At 36.9% G+C, this 18,035-nt stretch overlaps 1 protein-coding gene across 1 annotated transcript; it reads left to right on the forward strand.

Annotated features, from left to right (window-relative positions):
* The first annotated feature begins 7,670 nt into the window (after positions 1–7,670).
* Positions 7,671–11,974, forward strand: LOC145169102 (hsp70 nucleotide exchange factor FES1-like). The gene is made up of 8 exons (XM_079087670.1): positions 7,671–8,078; positions 9,020–9,111; positions 10,095–10,245; positions 10,539–10,666; positions 10,753–10,914; positions 10,974–11,159; positions 11,263–11,469; positions 11,552–11,974. Exons 1-8 carry the CDS (start codon positions 7,853–7,855, stop codon positions 11,570–11,572), a joined length of 1,173 nt encoding a protein of 390 aa, XP_078943796.1. The 5' UTR covers positions 7,671–7,852; the 3' UTR covers positions 11,573–11,974.
* The last annotated feature ends 6,061 nt before the right edge of the window (positions 11,975–18,035 follow it).

Genomic DNA, 18,035 nt, shown 5'->3' on the forward strand with positions numbered 1-18,035 from the left:
ACATTGCCCCAGAATGAGATTAGTCGTCATATACGAGATTAGATTTAGTCCGTTGTTGTTTGATCTTTTACTCGGACAAGTGCTACAACCGTCGAGCTGAAGAGCGAGACTAAGGTCGACCGTTAGGGAGACTAAAGCGGGAGGCTAAAACGAATGCTTTCAGTATGCTGCGAGTGGCTTTAAGAAGGTGTTATGCTGGACACATTAAGGACTAACTTCATCCAGGTCCTGGTACTTACACGGGAAAGCTTTCAGGCTTACTGCTCTACTGGTTTCAAGCAAGACCTAGCCTCTCCAGCTTATTCATTAGGGCGAAGAGGACTAACTAGCTGTTGACAGGAGATGCAGGAAAGGAAGTCACTAGAGAGGTGAAAAAGACATACATAATGTAAAGACATTCCTGGTAGTTCTTGACTGACTGCTATTAGTATGAATGATCTTTCTTTATCTCCACAAAGGGAAGATTCATGAATGAAATCATAGATTAACTAAGAAAATTTAAAGAAAATTGCGGCCTAGTCAACAAGCTTCTCAACTTCCTTTCATCTACTTATACGAGAAAGGACTAAACAGAGCCCTGGAAGAGGCATCTACTTCTGATCTAAAGACGGATTTAGAATCTGAGGTAGTTGTTGTGAGGCATAGAACTAACCTTAAGAGGCAGTATGAGACCTATCTCTCACTCTATCGACGTAGGTGGTTGCTTTTCCACTTTTGAGTCGGACTGCTACAACCGTTGAGCTATACTACTTAGGGAGTCCAATAAAGCAAAGATATAGAGTAGGACTGCTCTCCACTTTAGGGACAACCTTTTAGTCCTTGAAAGCGAGTTCTTTCCCGCAGCTCTGACCCTTCATCGTACTTTTAGTCAAGCTCAACCTATCCTAATTAGGATTAGCCTCTTTCCGCTTACAATTTGCAACTGGAAAGTCAAGGCCATCAAACCTCGAACACTAACCTTAAGAGCTTTAACCAGTAGGATGAGTCGGCACTTGCTCTTTTGAGTTAGGTAGTTGTTGTTAGTCCTTTAAAGCCTATTTTCATTTCTATAGTAAGCTGCTACAACCATTGATTAAAGAGAAGGGCCATAAGGAGTGTAGCAAAGTGATTCTCCTATGAGTGAAAGTGGAACAGGTAGAAGCCTTCTAAAGTAAAGTCAAGTAAACACCCGCTCTAAAGCACTACTTGTCCTATATCGGGGTTTGAGTCTCCCTCCTAAGGCTTACTCCTAGCGACGGTTGTAGCAGCTTACTTTAGAAATTCATATAGGCAACAACAACTAGTAAGAAATGCTAGGGAAAAAGCCGACTGATTTCTTAAAATAAGGGGCATCAACTTTCGTTTTTGCTTAGTAAACTTGGCCTCAGAGACCGTTTTTCAACTGTCTGAAAGATCTCCGTTTTGATCCTCTGTCTCAGTCGACTAGCTTTTATGAGAGATCTAAAATCTCTGAAATCTCCCCTCTGTCTCAGAGGACTAGCTTTTTTGGGAGATCTAAAAAAATATCCAAAACCTCCTCGGTAGAGGCCTGATTCTATTCCTTGGACTAGCTAATGAGTTAGTTTAACAACCTTCGGTAACTCCTAATTAGCTACATAACAAGAGAAAGATTCTGAACCAATCTTTGAATCAGGCTATCGCCTGCCTAAAAGAAAGGTCTCACTGGAGAAGCTTGACTGAAGGGTCCTAAGAGCAAGGTTCTTAGTCGCTCTCCCTTTGCTAACTGAACACCAACCCGATCTAACATTCTAAACAGGCTAAGAGCTTTAAGCCAATAGGCATACTAACTCGCTAGCCAGCAAGCCAGTAAAGCCCCCTTACTCACGTCTTCATCGACGACAGAGTATGTCGGGCAAAGAAAGGCGTCTCGCGGTCCTTCATGACACCAGAGTTGGATTAGACTTTGGACTTGATCAAACTCTGGCTCACCTGGAAAGTCATTTTTTTATTATTGGACCAGGATAGAAGCAGATGTCCAACGGTAATGGGTTGTGTGTGCTCTATGCAGCACGTCTAAGCCGTCCAACAGGAAGTTGGGGCTTTATCAGCCCAATACCTTCCTGGCTATGGGAAAAGCATAACAGAAGGTAAGAGGAAGGGCCATTCCCTCTTTCCTTCGGGAAGGGCTTCAAAGCGCCTTCATCATGTCAAGCTTCAGGCAACCGATTGGCTCCAAGGGACTTTAGAAGAAGAGCAATGAGCGTAGTGTTGAACTATTTCAGTAAGCACCCCTTCCGAAATAGAAATCCATCCTTGATTACCATCGAGATTTCCTCCCCAACTAGCCCCTTATTAATCTAAAATGAAAGAAGAAGTTCGGGAAACCGTCAGGCCCCACTCAAACTAGCTGCCCTGCACACAAACACACTGACAGATGTACACACACACATACACACGAACAAATACAATTTAAAATTTTAACATAAATGGTCCCTTTAATATTTATAATGAACATGCTTGGTCCCTATCAACAAATTATATAAAAACCGCTGCTAAAAGTGCAAATTATCCTATCAATTTCGTCCCAATTCCGAAAAAATAAAATTTTTTGGTTCCCGAGTCAAATCTCGGTTCAGTGATGGGAAATCTCGGTTGGAGGCAGAGCATATCCTTTCAAAATTTTCTCAACAAATAGGGCTTGGCAAAAAAATCATTTTCTTATATACAAAACACCTAATCTCGGTTACTTTGGCTCAAATCTCAGTCGGGCTAAACCAACCGAGATATCTATGGCTAGTTGTGTTAATGTTGTTAAACATGGCCAAAATTTATGTGACAATCTTAAAATTTTGATGTAAAAATGAAGGGTGTAAAAATTTGTTTTTAATATCAAACAAATTTTATATATTCTTGGTGAATAAAAGTTGTTTATAGTCATGATAAAAAGGAAATAGCTTCAATTTTAGATTAAACCTTATCTCCTTATCGATTATGCACTTTTGCTGAAGCATGAACTCGATTTTGATGATACACTCATAATGAATCGATGATGACCGGTTGAGATAGCATTGTACTTTCCAAAGTACATTGTTGTAATAGTAAGTAACAATTTATGATGTTGTACTACCACATCACTTGTATTTGAAAAGAAACATGTGTAAATATACATGTTTCTTTAGAAGATGTATGTTTAAAGTTTTGGACCCAAAGTCACGCGCGAAGTTGTCGTAACGTAACATGCCATCTGAATATCCGTCTCCAACGCACACTCATCCTAACGACGCACATCCTGTTTTCGAATGGTTTTCGAACCTGATGACGACATAAATCAATCCAAACCCGATTGATTTGCCTCGTCTATTGTCTCGACCCCATACTACGCATATCATAAACCTAACGATACTTCAAGGTTTAGTCCAAAACTCTTAAAATCCTCTCTTGCCTACTGGGTACACCCGTTTGTGACAACAAAATCTACCAAATCTGAGGGTTTGACCCGGCCTCGCGTCGCGACCTCTTCCCTTCTCGCGACGCAACCTCTGGCCGACAGTGAGGTTTTGAACCTTTTTATTGGTTAAAACCCTAACTTCACCATCCTCTTCTCTCGATTTTCCTTTGCGATCACTCTCTCCAGACAACCTTTACGGCGGTTCTCCTCCACTCCTACGTCTCAGGTTTTGTCTCCTTGACCCATATTCACGTAAAAATATCATTTGCTTAGGGATTTTCAACCACATATTTGGATTTTATGCAATTCCTTACTATATATTCCCATTGCTCATGCATGTTACCCCTCTCATGTCCATTAGACCTTAGGGTTGCATCACACTTGTAACATTCATGACTTTTGGCCGGAATTTCTGACTTCTCGGCTAGCAGCGCCGGAGTCTGTTCCTCGCGTCGCGAGACTATCTCCCCCTCGCGTCGCGAGGTGGTACTGCTACTTGGTACCGTACCTTTAATTCATGTCCTCACCCTTTCTCCTTTCTCCTATTGGTATGGATGCACGTTCCGCTCGCCGTCTCAAGAGACGTACCCCTGATCATCCCGATCCGGAGCCAGATCCTCAAATGATCTTCGTCGTTCAGAGACCTACAGGGCTCCCATCGCATCCTTGGTTGGAGTTTCCCGCTCCCTTGCCTTCCATGACAGTCTCCAACATCTATGAGCACTTGTGGCTTCTTGCTGATCGCACCTTCTCGGTCATTCATTCGCTGAACTCAAACAGCCTGGGAACCGAGATCCTTCTAGATCACATTGAAGGTTATACTAACCGTACATTTTGCAGAGGAGACGACTCTTTTGCCGATCATGGTTTCGATCGCCTTATCCGCAGAAACGACTCGACCTACCCGACACTATGCTACGAGTTCCTATCCACTGTGACCTTTGATAGCAACTCACAGGACTTTGGCCGTGCGAACCTTATTTCCTTTCGCCTAGGTGGGGAATTTCGCACTTGTAGCCTGGTAGATTTTGCACATATATTGGGGTTGTACAATTTGTCCGAGATCAGGAATCCTATATTGATTCCTTACCTTCAGTCCGGCTTGACTGAAGTGTCTCCCGAATTTGATGAGCATTCGTTTTGGCCTACTGTGGGGTACAGGGACCTATTCTGTGAATGTCACTATCTCCATGCTCCGCGACCCGCTCCATCGATTCCTCCAAAGGTACTGTATATAGTAGGACTCCAATTATTTAGGTATCGCGTCGGAAGCATTGCTATCTCTTGTCCCTTGCTGCCAAACATAATGTGATAATGCACCGCACGCCCTCACCTTGAATCATCATCATCTCTCCCCTACTTGGGGGTATCACCATCACTCTCTTCTACACACAGTAAATCCATGCTGGTGCATGTCCAACCAATTCAAACCTACCGACACACTCAAGCCTCGTGAGGGTATGTAAATGAGGTCTATCAGAAAATGCACTCCGCCAGCCTCTAAAGTGCACTGGGGAAATATCAGCGTCGCCATCACAGTCGCATCCGATGCGATCTCTACCTCTAATGGTCGCCCTAAGTTCCTACATAGGCTACTAAACTTCTTGCTAAAGGCAAGAGAGTTACAATTAATTTATTTGTAGAAACGGGGTTAGTGTCTTTATGGCCCCAATTACCATATATTTTCTCCCTTATCTATATTTTTAACTTTTCTTTTATATTACTTAACGAGTCGAAGAGCCGAGCGTTGCGCGGAAAGGACAATATGTTGTAGTATGGTAAATTTAAAGAAATATTTAAAATTGGATTTAAAAGGTTTTAATAAAAAAATCGGGTTTTTCAAAAAAAAGGTTTATTAAAAAAAACCATGGTTGTTAGTTGAAACATCATCTAACCACAACATATGCAATAAAACTGGCAATTAACAACAACCTTAATCATTCAAAAAAAGAAAAAAATAGAACAAGAAAATTGTTTTTGCAGGAAAAAGAAAAAGAAAGAAAATAAGTGTTTTGGAAGAAAAAAAATAATTGTCCTACACAACACGACGATTTCAAAGATTATCAGGGTTGGTTTGCAAGCGTTCTTTTGACATACTTAACCCGAGCTGCTGGCATATTTATGTTAAGGAATAACTTAATCCCGACGCGGGTTTGAGCGTTTTTGAAATGCGCAGCAATTTGATCCACCTCCAGCGAAGTCAGTAGATCTTTATTATAAAGATCCATAAGTAGAGGGGTCAATTTTCCCTCCCAGTCATGCCAATCATCAGAATGGTAGTATATGGTACTGCGACCAGAAGAGAAGAGATTCCCAAGAGATCTGCTTCCACTTGCACTTCCACGCATGAGACCCCCGCTTCCACTTCCATACATTGGACCCCCGCTTCCACTTCCACGCATTGGACCCCCACTAATTGATGGGTGTCTGAGGACCCTATTCTTGTCTTTCCTGTATACATCTTGTCTTTCCTGTATACATCATGAAGAACCTGAAGGTATTGAGCTGAATCCATTGTTGGATGTTTTAACATCTCTTGTTTGCTCTGCAGACCACACACAGATGATGTTAAAAATATATTAGGTGACTTTTCTGTTTTGAGTCAACATTGTATCTTAAAAGTATACCATCATCCATAAATGTATAAATTCAGTCCATGTTTTAACATCTTAAAAGTATACAGTTATGGGCCCTACTTAATATAAAATAACAGTTTTGGTCCCTATTTTATAAAAATATAAATTCAAATGATTCTTATAAATAAGTAGCATCGTAATAAATTCATATATAATTATATACAGTTATGGTCTCTAGTCAACAACCCATGCACATAGCATAAAAACATATTCATAATCTTCACAATGGCCAGACAAGGAAAACACACCCCATAACAATAATTGACCACTAATAGCAATCAACTTTAAAAAATTCAAAATTGCAACTATCTATGGTCTGTATTTAATCCAAAAGTACAGTTATGGTCCATATTTCTTAAAAGTATACAGTTATGGGCCTACTTAATATAACCAATTCAAACCTACCGACACATTCAAGCCTCGTGAGGGTATGGAAATGAGGTCTATCAGAAAATGCACTCTGCCAGCCTCTAAAGTGCACCAGGGAAATATTAGCGTCGCCATCACAGTCGCATCCGACGCGATCTCTACCTCTAATGGTCGCCCTAAGTTCCTACATAGGCTACTAAACTTCTTGCTAAAGGCAAGAGAGTTACAATTAATTTATTTGTAGAAACGGGGTTAGTGTCTTTATGGCCCCAATTACCATATATTTTCTCCCTTATCTATATTTTTAACTTTTCTTTTATATTACTTAACGAGTCGAAGAGCCGAGCGTTGCGCGGAAAGGACAATATGTTGTAGTATGGTAAATTTAAAGAAATATTTAAAATTGGATTTAAAAGGTTTTAATAAAAAAAATCGGTTTTTAAAAAAAAAAAGGTTATGCATTTTAGGTTTTTTATTGGTTTTATATTGGTTTCTTATTGATTTGTCTTTAATTGGTCATCTTCTTGTTATGTATCAGGTTATGCATTTTAAGTTTTTTTACTTCTTTTCTACTTTATATTGGTTTTGTTTGAAAAAGTAATACAAACGAAGAACATACTTGAATTGTGTATGCGTTAATGATTTTTGTATAAGTAATCATGTGAAAACAATAAGTAAAGAAGTCGAGAGGTAGGCAACAGTTGACAAAAAAAAAGTTTAGGAATAAGTTTGTTTTCAAGAGAATCGTGTTGTATATATTTGAAGTTATGGTAAAAACGTGACAATGATATAATTGTCCACTTTTAATTTTCATTTCTTTTCCCTCCAAACTCGGGAACACAAAAGAAAAATATTTTCCCTTTCTTTTCTCTCGAACTCGGGAACAGAAAAATACACTTTAATTTCCCTTCCCTTTATTTATTTTCTCTCCATATTTCTCTTTTTTTTTATTTCCTTTAAATGAAACTCGGGACGAGGGTGTAAATGAATTCACTTCCACCTTGTTCACCGACGCCTCCATGCCACCATATTTTTCGGTTGAAGCCTTCTAAACTCGAGTAGATTGGTCGAGTATGTCGGGTTTGAAAATTTGAGATTAATATAAGTTCTAATTTAGTAATAATATAAATATTAATATAAACTCTAAATTCACCTAAAAAAAATAATGAAAAAGGTAAAGTCATTTGGGCCGGAAAAAAATAATAAAAAATAAAAAAAATGAAAGAATACAACCTAAAAATCTAAAAAATTACAAGAACATTGAGGTGTTATCTTATTATTATTAGGAGAAAACCTAGTTTGACAACGTACTAGCGGCTCCAAGGCTCCAAACGCCGAGATAGAATAACAAAGGTGGGTACAGAGCCATTTCTTCGATTAATTACTCAAGCACCAAACAAGCAGATCACCGAGATAGCACCGGGGAAAGCGCAGCCATCGGATCGTGTTCGTACATAGAATGGGACGGATTCTGTTGACCTTTGCGTTGGTGGTAGTGGTGATGGCTGTAGGGATCTCGATGGCTGAACCAGTTAATCAGTCAGCTTCCGGAGGCCTATTTTGGTCAACTGCTAATGGTAGCGGGCATCTGGCGCGGAACGCTGAAACAGACGAATCGTTGAATGACCATGATGAACTCGACGGCGGGTTTCCTTCGCTCGATGGGATGTTACAGTGGGCAATAGGTATGCTGCGACCGTACTGCCTCATAAGTCGATTTTTTTTGAACTTTTTCTTGTATGTCGCTTCTCTAATTGTGCTCTGCTCCCAAACTTAAGTTCAAAAAGAAAAAAAGAAAAATGAAAACAAAACACTAACAGTCAGTTGTGTTGGATTGATTTGCTTGTATATGATATAAAAGTGTCACAGCACCAATAATAGACTTAGACTTTGTAGATTCTACAAAGGCAACGAGCTTTTGGTTATGGGGTTAATTCTGTATCCGTTAGTACTACAGGGCGCCTACCTAGCCAACACTTAGATCCCATTCAATACCATAAGTTGGTGGCACATAGAAAAGGAGCCACCCTCAATTGGCTTGAAGCCTTGAATGATAGATTCTCTAAAGGGTAACAACAGATTTATTATTCATTTGATCCCTAGTCTAGTAGAAGCAATAATGTTCCATGGATTTGAATTCTTCTACCTTCCACTGTAGAAACCCATTTGTTGATATTTTCTGATTAAGTCACTAGCTAATATCACTTGATGATATTACATTCTGATAAGAGCCCTCTGAATGAACTAAAGTTTCACAAGATAACAATCACTTCAGAAAGATGGACAATAACCATAGATTCAAGATAACTATATGTTAATCAAAGCTTTCCGAACATTCAAAAGGTTGATTCTCTCCAGGTTCACAAAGCTTTCCCAACACTCAAAAAGTTGTTTCCAAGGACATCCATTGCTAATAGCCAACCTCACTAGTATTGTCCGATTGATATGCTTATGATGCACTCATTTTACTTTTTATGATTGGAGTTGTGCAATTTTTTTGGTGTGGTAGACATTGATACTGCGAATGGTTATTTGTAGTTTATCCTATATAGTGAACAAAAGTTTATATTGCTTTAAATGTTATATTTTTCTAACTGAAGTTGGCATTTCATGCTCATTTCTGCAGGTCACTCAGATCCTGCAAAGTTAGAATTAAAAGCTCATGATGTTCAGCAGTTATCTACGGATGAGCTACAGAAACGTCAAATGGAAATCAAGGTTAGAAACTGATCCATATACGACGTGCTAACTTACTGATTAGAATGAAATAATTAAAGAAACTGAAAGTGTTGTGAATCAATTATGCATTGTACTAGGGTCCTGGTGGTCTATGTTGTGCTTTAACACTTTTGATGCATTCATATACTTGTGTACATGACAGTGACACATGTACATTAGCGGATTAATATGCATCCTATTCATATATCATATATGACATTTGTGTATGACATAGGGTTACACTGTGTCTCATTTGTCTTCTAATGTTGGGTTCTTGAGCACCTATGCTTCTTTGAGCGCAAATCTAAGGGTGTTTTTGGTTATGTTAAACTTAAACCCTTTTATCAAAGTACTGTTTGGGACTATGCCAAGATAGGTCTAAGCTATGTTGACGCAAGAATTCATCCCACACCAAACCAAAGTACAAAATCAGCATGCCATCGAGAGGCCACCATCTCTCCAAAATACCTACTTGCAAGAACCAGGTTCTCTTCAATTATGCATAGCCTAATCCTAGATCATTAATCAATTTAAAAATACCATCTATTCTCTGCTAATCTCTTATAGAGGTAACAAATGATGGTAGTAATATAGTTGCTATGTTTTACTAATATGATTACCATATTCATGATATGGTAATAACATGTATCTGTTGAACACTTGTTGCAATAGAGCATATTAGTTATTGAAATACTGAACTTAATATGTCATTTAATTAATCTTAATTTGTGAGTCTAGCATGTTCTTAGGATATGTGAGTGTAACATTATCTATTAGTCTCCTTACTTATGATTTTCTTTGTGTTTCAATTTCAAACATGGTTACTAAACATTTTATATGGTCAAAATTGTTCTCTCCTTGTACAAGTCAAATCTTCAATCAGTGTCTTTACTTTGTTCTGTGTGATGTTTTTATAAAACATGCTTATAAAGTTTTCATGATGACTTGTTTTATTCCGTATATTCTATGTTTTCTACATTTAGGAACTGGTGGAGAAGTTAGAAATGCCATCGGATGCAAAACTAATGCGAATTGCTATTGATGACTTAAATAATTCATCTCTGAGTTTGGAAGACCATCTCCGTGCATTAGAGGACCTTTTGATACTCGTTGAGGCAATTGATAATGCTAACGGTATGTGCTTTCTTAATCTAGGGTTTACTTTAGAATTTATTGAGTTTATGATTCTAGATACATAAATATAATCGTATTGTAACTTGGCAAAGGTTTTCAACTTGCCAATCTTACTGTAACTAAGAAATTGTTTTTCAACTCACTGAGAAACGTTTGGTTATCCATTGCATCTGATACCTCATTTTAAGTTGTCCACTTCATATTAAAGTTTTCTTGCTAATCATGATGCTGCATACCAAAAAGTTTGCAAGTGCAAACCATTTTATAATTTGTGAGCTTTTATTTACATTCAGATCTGCACAAACTCGGAGGTCTTGCTTCAGTTATTCGGGAACTTAGTAACACAGATCCTGGAATAAGGGTGGCCTGTGCATGGATTGTTGGTAAAGCCAGTCAAAACAATCCTGTAGTTCAGAAGCAGGTAAGTTAAAATCCATTTGTTTGTTAGCTTCAGAGTCAGAGGAGTTCAACATGGATTGTAAATCACTGTATATGTGTGAAATTTAGGTCCTTGAACTTGGAGCATTGCCAAAGCTAATGACAATGGTGAAATCGAGTGTGTTAGAGGAAGAAGCCATAAAAGCGTTGTATGCTGCTTCAGCGATTATTAGAAACAACCTAAATGGCCTCAAGTTGTTCTATTCCGAAGGCGGAGACCTAATGCTACAGGTAATGCATGTGGAACTTGACAAATCAAAGTCTTTTCTAATTTAAAACTTGTTTTCTAGGGAATTTTGAGCAACGCCACTGCTGATGTTAGACTACGCAGGAGATCAGTGTCTCTTGTAGCTGACCTGGCTGAATATCAGTTAGAATATAGTAGCAAACTGGAGGTTCCTTTTTTCAGCAATTGTGCACTGGTGAGGCTGCTGATTGATTTGACAGCATCAGGTGACCTTGATCTCCACGAGAAGGTTAATATGTTTATAGTTGTATGTTGTTTGATAATTTTAAAAATTATTGCAACAGTCAAAACCGTAAATTGTTTTCTGTATTATTTGGGATCTTATCTTTCAGGTACTTCTTGCTGTCAAGAACCTTTTGATGCTCAAGTCAACTGAATTTCTTGTTGTTGATGGGTTTTGTGGATTGCATGGAGCATTGGAGAAGATGAGACAGCAGTTACATGAGTCCATTTTGGAGGAAAATCAAAGGGAGTATGCGACTGATGTTGAAGACCTTTGTAAAGAAGTGGATTTTATCTATCTTGAAAAGCTTAAGAAGGTACATGGATTTTATCTATCACTGTTGGTGGTGTTTGTCAGTGGCTGTTCAATTAAAAAAAAAAAAAAAACTATTGCTGCAGATCTCACAGGTCCCAACATGATGTATGCTGGACATATACTGGGATGGTCCTCAAGACACAATGCATAGCTTGGTGAACAGAATTGTTTCCAAAACTGGTCAGCTTGGTTAAGTTTGATACGACATAGTTTTGTCCATAGTGGAAAAGATGAGAAACTTAAAAGCTGGTTCATAGATGATAAAAAAATTAGGTGATATTGGTATATTTAATTTCCGTTTTGGACCAGAATTGAATAGTAGTTGAAGTTTAGGGATGAACATAGGCGGATACTTGGCCAAATTGTTGGGAACGGAACCGGAACCGGAATCGGCGGTCCCTTTAGTGTTGGAACTGGCTGTTGAACCGTTTGCATCGTTTCTTTAGATTTGGAACCGGTCCTGGAATCGGTACCGAGTACTGGTATCTAATTTGTTTTTTTTTCAACTTTTGTTACTAAATAGTAAATTAATTAATCATTGCAAAATATGAAGGGAACAAATTTAGCATTATAATTCATAAAAAGTAACTATTACTAAGTATGGGCACCAAGAAAATTGCAAACCTTAAAATCTAACCATTTTCCATAGGAATTCATGCTGGTTTTTAGCGTTGGACTGGAAAATTTAAACAAATACAACTTGATACTATTCACCATTTAAGTCCTGTTATATTCAAAACGTTCAAGCAATTCTCACTGCTTTTTTGTGAAATCTCGCGCTGTACTTCTCATTATTGATTTCATAACAAAAGTCTATTATCATATGATGGTCAAGTTATTTGTTTGTTAAGTAAGTTGGGTAGTAATTTTACATGTTAAAGTTTTAAACCGGTTACAATCCTCCATTGGGTACTCTTTCCAAAATTTTAAGAAGGCTGGATTTATAGGTTCCGGTGGTTCTAGTTCCAGGAGTGAGTATCCATTTTTGATGCTCACAGCTATTGACGATCATTGAATCCAAATTTTGGAGAGAACTAAGGAACTTGAACTTGGCCCTTGGATTAATACAATCAATGGCAAAAGATTGAAAAGCGGTTGTGTACACAGATGGAGTTGTGAGTTTTGATACGGGGATACACGAAGTTCAAAATAGTATTTGCACAAAGGTGCTTACTATTTAAACTGGTAAATTGCAAAAACATTATATATATATATATATATATATATATATATATATATATATATATATATATATATATATATATATATGTTCCGTTGAAAAAAAATAAAAATAAATAGAGATATTGAGATTCAATCTCAACCACATATTTCACATCTGCCGTTCTAATCCTATAGCGTACCGACACGGCATGCTTGTTATAATCATAAATGGTTATGTAGCGCCGTCCGTTCTTTTCTCCTCTGTCACCATCCCCACCACCATAGCCGCCACCGCCACCACCTCTACCACCACCTGTGACACCTCCCGACCCCACAACTACCATTTACGTCACTTATACAACCGTCACCTCTGCCACTACCACCTCTACTGCTGCCAACCGATATAATCATATATTATTACTCAATAGACATATGTGTATAATCATTTATCATTAGACATATACGTATAAACATATATAATCATATATGATTATACCTGACATATAATCATTTATGATTAGGCATACAATTGAATACGCCGGGTCTTCGTGCGTTGAAATCAACCAATGATATCGTCAACAGAAACCACATCATTGTCGATGGAAGTGACTAAACAATCATATAAAACTTGACCGTCTATGTAATCCCGAAACTTTTGTTTTACATAGGTCATTGCGGAAAAAATAATCTATATTCTTTTTGTAGAAAATAAAAGAATCAACATCAACTTCGTAAACAAAACCACAAGTGGATAAGTCACATGCTTATTTATTTTAACAAACTTTGTTGAAAGGGAATAAACCTTACCTTGCTATGCATATTTTGGAAGTCTAACATCTTTTTGCACATCATTTAGAAATACATCAAGTTGACAATCAAGAGATTGGCGCTTGAAAATTCCGAAGAGTGGCGAGTAGCAAGTTTAAGTAAATTTTTCCTTGTCTAAAGAAGAGAAGCCGTATTTAGGACTTTAGCAAGCCTATATTTAAGCAACTATATATTTATTCACTTCATTAAGCTCATTATCAAGTTCTTGAAGTAGTAAGTCAATTACATTAATAAACACTTTAACTCGAAAATGATACTGATTTGTTACTTGTTGAACAAACCACTTTGACCTTCCTTCAAGAAGGGATATTATGATGCTTTCATATTTAGGACAACATTGTCATATATAGGGTGGGCATATGGACAGAAACAGACTGTGACAGTGATCGTGACCAGACCTGTATCGGTCTTGCAATCATAGGATCAATATTAGTTCTCGTTAATACACATTTTTGGTTTCGCTTTTTTTACTGGCTCAGTTCCATTGGTTTCAGATTTGGGCCGGTTCTGCATAATTATGAATCTATGTAATTCTTTAAACTATCATAGCTCTATTAATTTGAAGTCAGAATGAAATGATATTTTTCCCAACATGTAATTTACTCTTTGTATTTTGTTTTAGACAATAATTTTATCTTTTTCGATTACATATTAATTGACATATACTCATTCGAAGATAGGATATCAAAGCTGAAATGTTTTGTGTTTTTCTGCATTGTGATGAATCATATTTCGTTCAAGATGACAACTCAAATAACTCATCTAAACTTGTGAATGTTCAAATAACTCATCTAAACCATTGGATAGCAACTACTTCTTCGGATGTACCCTCTGCATTGCATGTTGTATTGGTTCCAACCGGTCAAAAAACTGGAAAACCGGAACCGACATCGGCTGATATCGACACCGATATATGCTTACATGTTCGGTTATTGGACCACTTATTTCCCCAAAACCGGTTCCGATCTTGTCCACATGCTCATCGATAGTCATATTTATTGCATAATGATATATATATATATATATATATATATATATATATATATATATATATATATATATATATATATATATTACTTCTTTATAATGCATATATAATAGTGGGATCCATGATTTTAAGACAAAAGTCTTAAAAACAAGAAGCTTGATTTTGGACCTTCAAATTAAATTTCAATGGGTTGGATCGAATAGATGACGATCCAAAATTATATTAAACCAATAGAAAACAATGTAACACCTTTGATGCATAAAATACATATCTTAAAGCCTAAATTACGACCATATCCCTTACACCATCTTGATTCTTGGATTCCCGTCTCTTGGTTTCTCAATCATCATTTTTAACCCCCTCCACCTCATAGCCTCTATTCTTATTTGAAAATATTTGAAACAATAACGTACACTCCATCTATAACCTAAAATCTCGAGACAATCACAACCCTTTATCTTCTCTTGTGTTCCACCACCCTCAGTTGTACCTTCTCATGTCGACACCCTTCCCACCACCATCCCCCCCTCTCTCTCTCTCTCTCAAAGAAAACCAACCAACCACAACCAATCTCTTACCAAAGACACTCTCTTTCTCCGCCGGTCCAGAAAAACCGACCAAGTTTTTTTGTTTTCCGCCATCATCACAGTTAGATTTCAAAATTTTATTCTTAACTTTTCACTTACGACTACATCTCTATTTCTTACTCTATTTTTTCCACCACTGTTTGTTTTTTACCAGCTGCACACAAAAGGCAAAAGAGATTTAAAGGTATTTTTGTGGATTTCTTCTACATAGTGTTGTGTGTGTGTGGGGTGCTAACTAAATTCTTGAATTGGGTTAAGCAACACACACTGAGAGGGGTATGTATCGAAGTTCTTTTTTTTTTTTTTTCAAATTCTGTTTATATCTACCTAAAGGCCTCACAATAATGTAACCTTTGTGAGTAAACAAGATTTGTATGCTTTAAATTTGTAATAATTTTTTGAACTTTATGTCTGTATTATATAATTTTTTAGATGTATGTTTTGAAGGGTTGTCATAGTCGGTGTATAAAGAGGTTATGTGTTATATAATATAAGGGAGAAATTTCAACTACAGAACAATCATGTTCTTCAAGGTCAATATTAATACATTATAGCAATTTTGTTGCATTAAGTTTTACCCTGTTTTTCTTTTGATGGGTGTTGGATTTTTAAAATCCCACCTTTTTAGGGTTAAATACTTAAATTAATGGCAATTAGTTTTTTTGATGGTTTTAAAGAATTGATTTAAGAATGTATAACAAAAATCAAGGGAACATGGTCTTTTTATAATTACCTCCAAGGGCATTAATGTCTAAGGGCATTAATGTCTTTTGCATATAATATATTTTATGTAAATTTATATGAGTGATAGATGCAATTTTATGCATCTTTTAGGGTAGTTTTTATTATCATTTAGCATCATATTTTGTACATTTTCATGTCATTTGTTTAAATAATGTTCAACTCATGTATTTTATTAGAATTCCTGTACTGCTAGCATTTTGTGTCAATTTCAGATAGCTCGAGTGAAGCAGTACTTTGGAAGCAGCTGGATGCATATTTGGAGCCTAAATGGAGTTGAAACTGAATGATGAGGTTTAGGAATGATTGGAAGATGTTTTGGTCAAGAAACATTCGATCGAATTGATCATACGAAGATAGATTGCTACAATCTGAAGCTAAAGGATGTTGTTGGCGGCTTTGACCCCCTGTAAGAATTTTGACCATATCTCATGAACCGTAACTCCGATTGATGAGATTCAAAATGTTATGAAAACTAGACACAATTTCGTACGACTTTCAAGTTTGTGAAAAAGGCCAAATCTGCAATTACATAGGCCAAAAATGCGATCGCAGGTATGATCGCATGTTTTTCTACAATCGCATTTTTGCCACGAAGTTTCCCAGGGTCAAAATAAGTCATCTGGAAGGCATCTGAAGAAAAAATCCAAAACATGCGATCGCATTTAGCATACCTGCAATCGCATAAATGGCCCAAAGTTTCAGAAACGTTGAAAATAGCAATCTGCATCATTTAGGGGTAAATCTGGAAAAAAATGGAAAATATGCGATCGCATATAACCAACCTGCGATCACATTTTTCGGTTTCTTTCCCCGGAAGTTTCCGTATCGCATATAAATACGACTCTCATTATCATATTCGGGGGTTAGACGATTCCAGATGACAGAATACCCTTCTAAAGACGATTTTTGATACATTTCAGCGATTTTTGAAGATCTGAAGGCGACAAATCATCTCTCACATTTAGTTTATCTTGATTGATCAGTAAATGTTTCTTTTTACTAGTTTTAGTTCCTTTTTAGCCATGTCTGGCTAAACTTTAGTTTTCAGTTCTGCATACACTAGTACTTTTCATGTGATTAGTTTTCAGATCTGGTTTTTTTTTGTGTTTCTATCTAGATTTTTCAGTTTTGAGCTTAATGAATGTTTGATTTTAATTCTTGTTAGTCTGATCACCTAGCTAGGTTTTTATCATTCTAGTTAATCAGTTAAAAGAATCCGTAATTATTCTTGTCTACTGGTAAAAAGTAACAAGTATCAGATTGGTTTCGTGTTTGGGATTTAACTCTGGTATAAACTGAAAAATCATATATTTACGCTTCCGAGCTTGTGAGAAGTATTGGGTATTGCTGGGAATTTTACACAGAACTTAATGCAATTTTTCTGATTTAGTTAAGAGCTTGTTTAATTGAACAGTAAAAAGTTAGGGTTAATTCAAAGATCTTGTTTTGGTTAACTAATTTAGGTAAAAGACATTATACTAGAGCTTGTTAGTTTTTCTTAGACCAGCTTAGATAGAACACATTCTGAATAACCAGATCTGAATTGATTGCATGATTAGGAAAGTCGCAGCAGAGCTGAAATCGTTTTTAATATTGATTTTCGTTTAATTTAATATCACTGCAAAATTTAGTTTTTTTTAGTTAATTCAAAAACCCCCTTTTATATTTCTGTTTTGACTGGAATGTGCCTGATGCAAAAAGGCATTGATCATTAGGTTGTGTCCCTGAGGATTCGACCCTGCTTCCCTGTGCTATATTTTTAGTGTAACCAACAGTGATAAATTTATCTGTTTAAATCAGGTGCGACAACCGGTTTAACAAATTGGCACCGTTGCCGGGGACACAGTGTTTTCTAATATTTTTATGCCCATAATTTTTCATTCAAGTACACCTCTAACTTTTGATCCAGAAATTGAAAGAACTGTAAGGAAACTAAAGAAAGAAGCAACAAAGAAAAAACAATCAACTGGTTTCTTTGGTTCATCATCATCCTCCCTACCTCCAGAAATCTCCACACCATAAGGTAGTCCCTTGTGGAACAAATTAGATCCATTTTTTCCGAAAGTACCCCTAACTTCACCTTCAAACAATCCTTATAAAACATATTCCCCACCCTATTCCGTTGAATTTGAAACCACAAAGTCTTCAGAAACCAAATATGAAGAATCAGCCATGGGCGAAGACGAAGCAGAAAATACTCTCAGAGAGCGGGCCACTCAAGAAGTCAATCAACATCCCCTCTGCATTACTTTTCCGAAA

The sequence above is a fragment of the Lactuca virosa genome, chromosome 4, assembly GCF_052849685.1.
Source record: "Lactuca virosa cultivar CGN04683 chromosome 4, Lactuca_virosa_CGN04683_v6, whole genome shotgun sequence".
Lineage (NCBI taxonomy): Eukaryota > Viridiplantae > Streptophyta > Magnoliopsida > Asterales > Asteraceae > Lactuca > Lactuca virosa.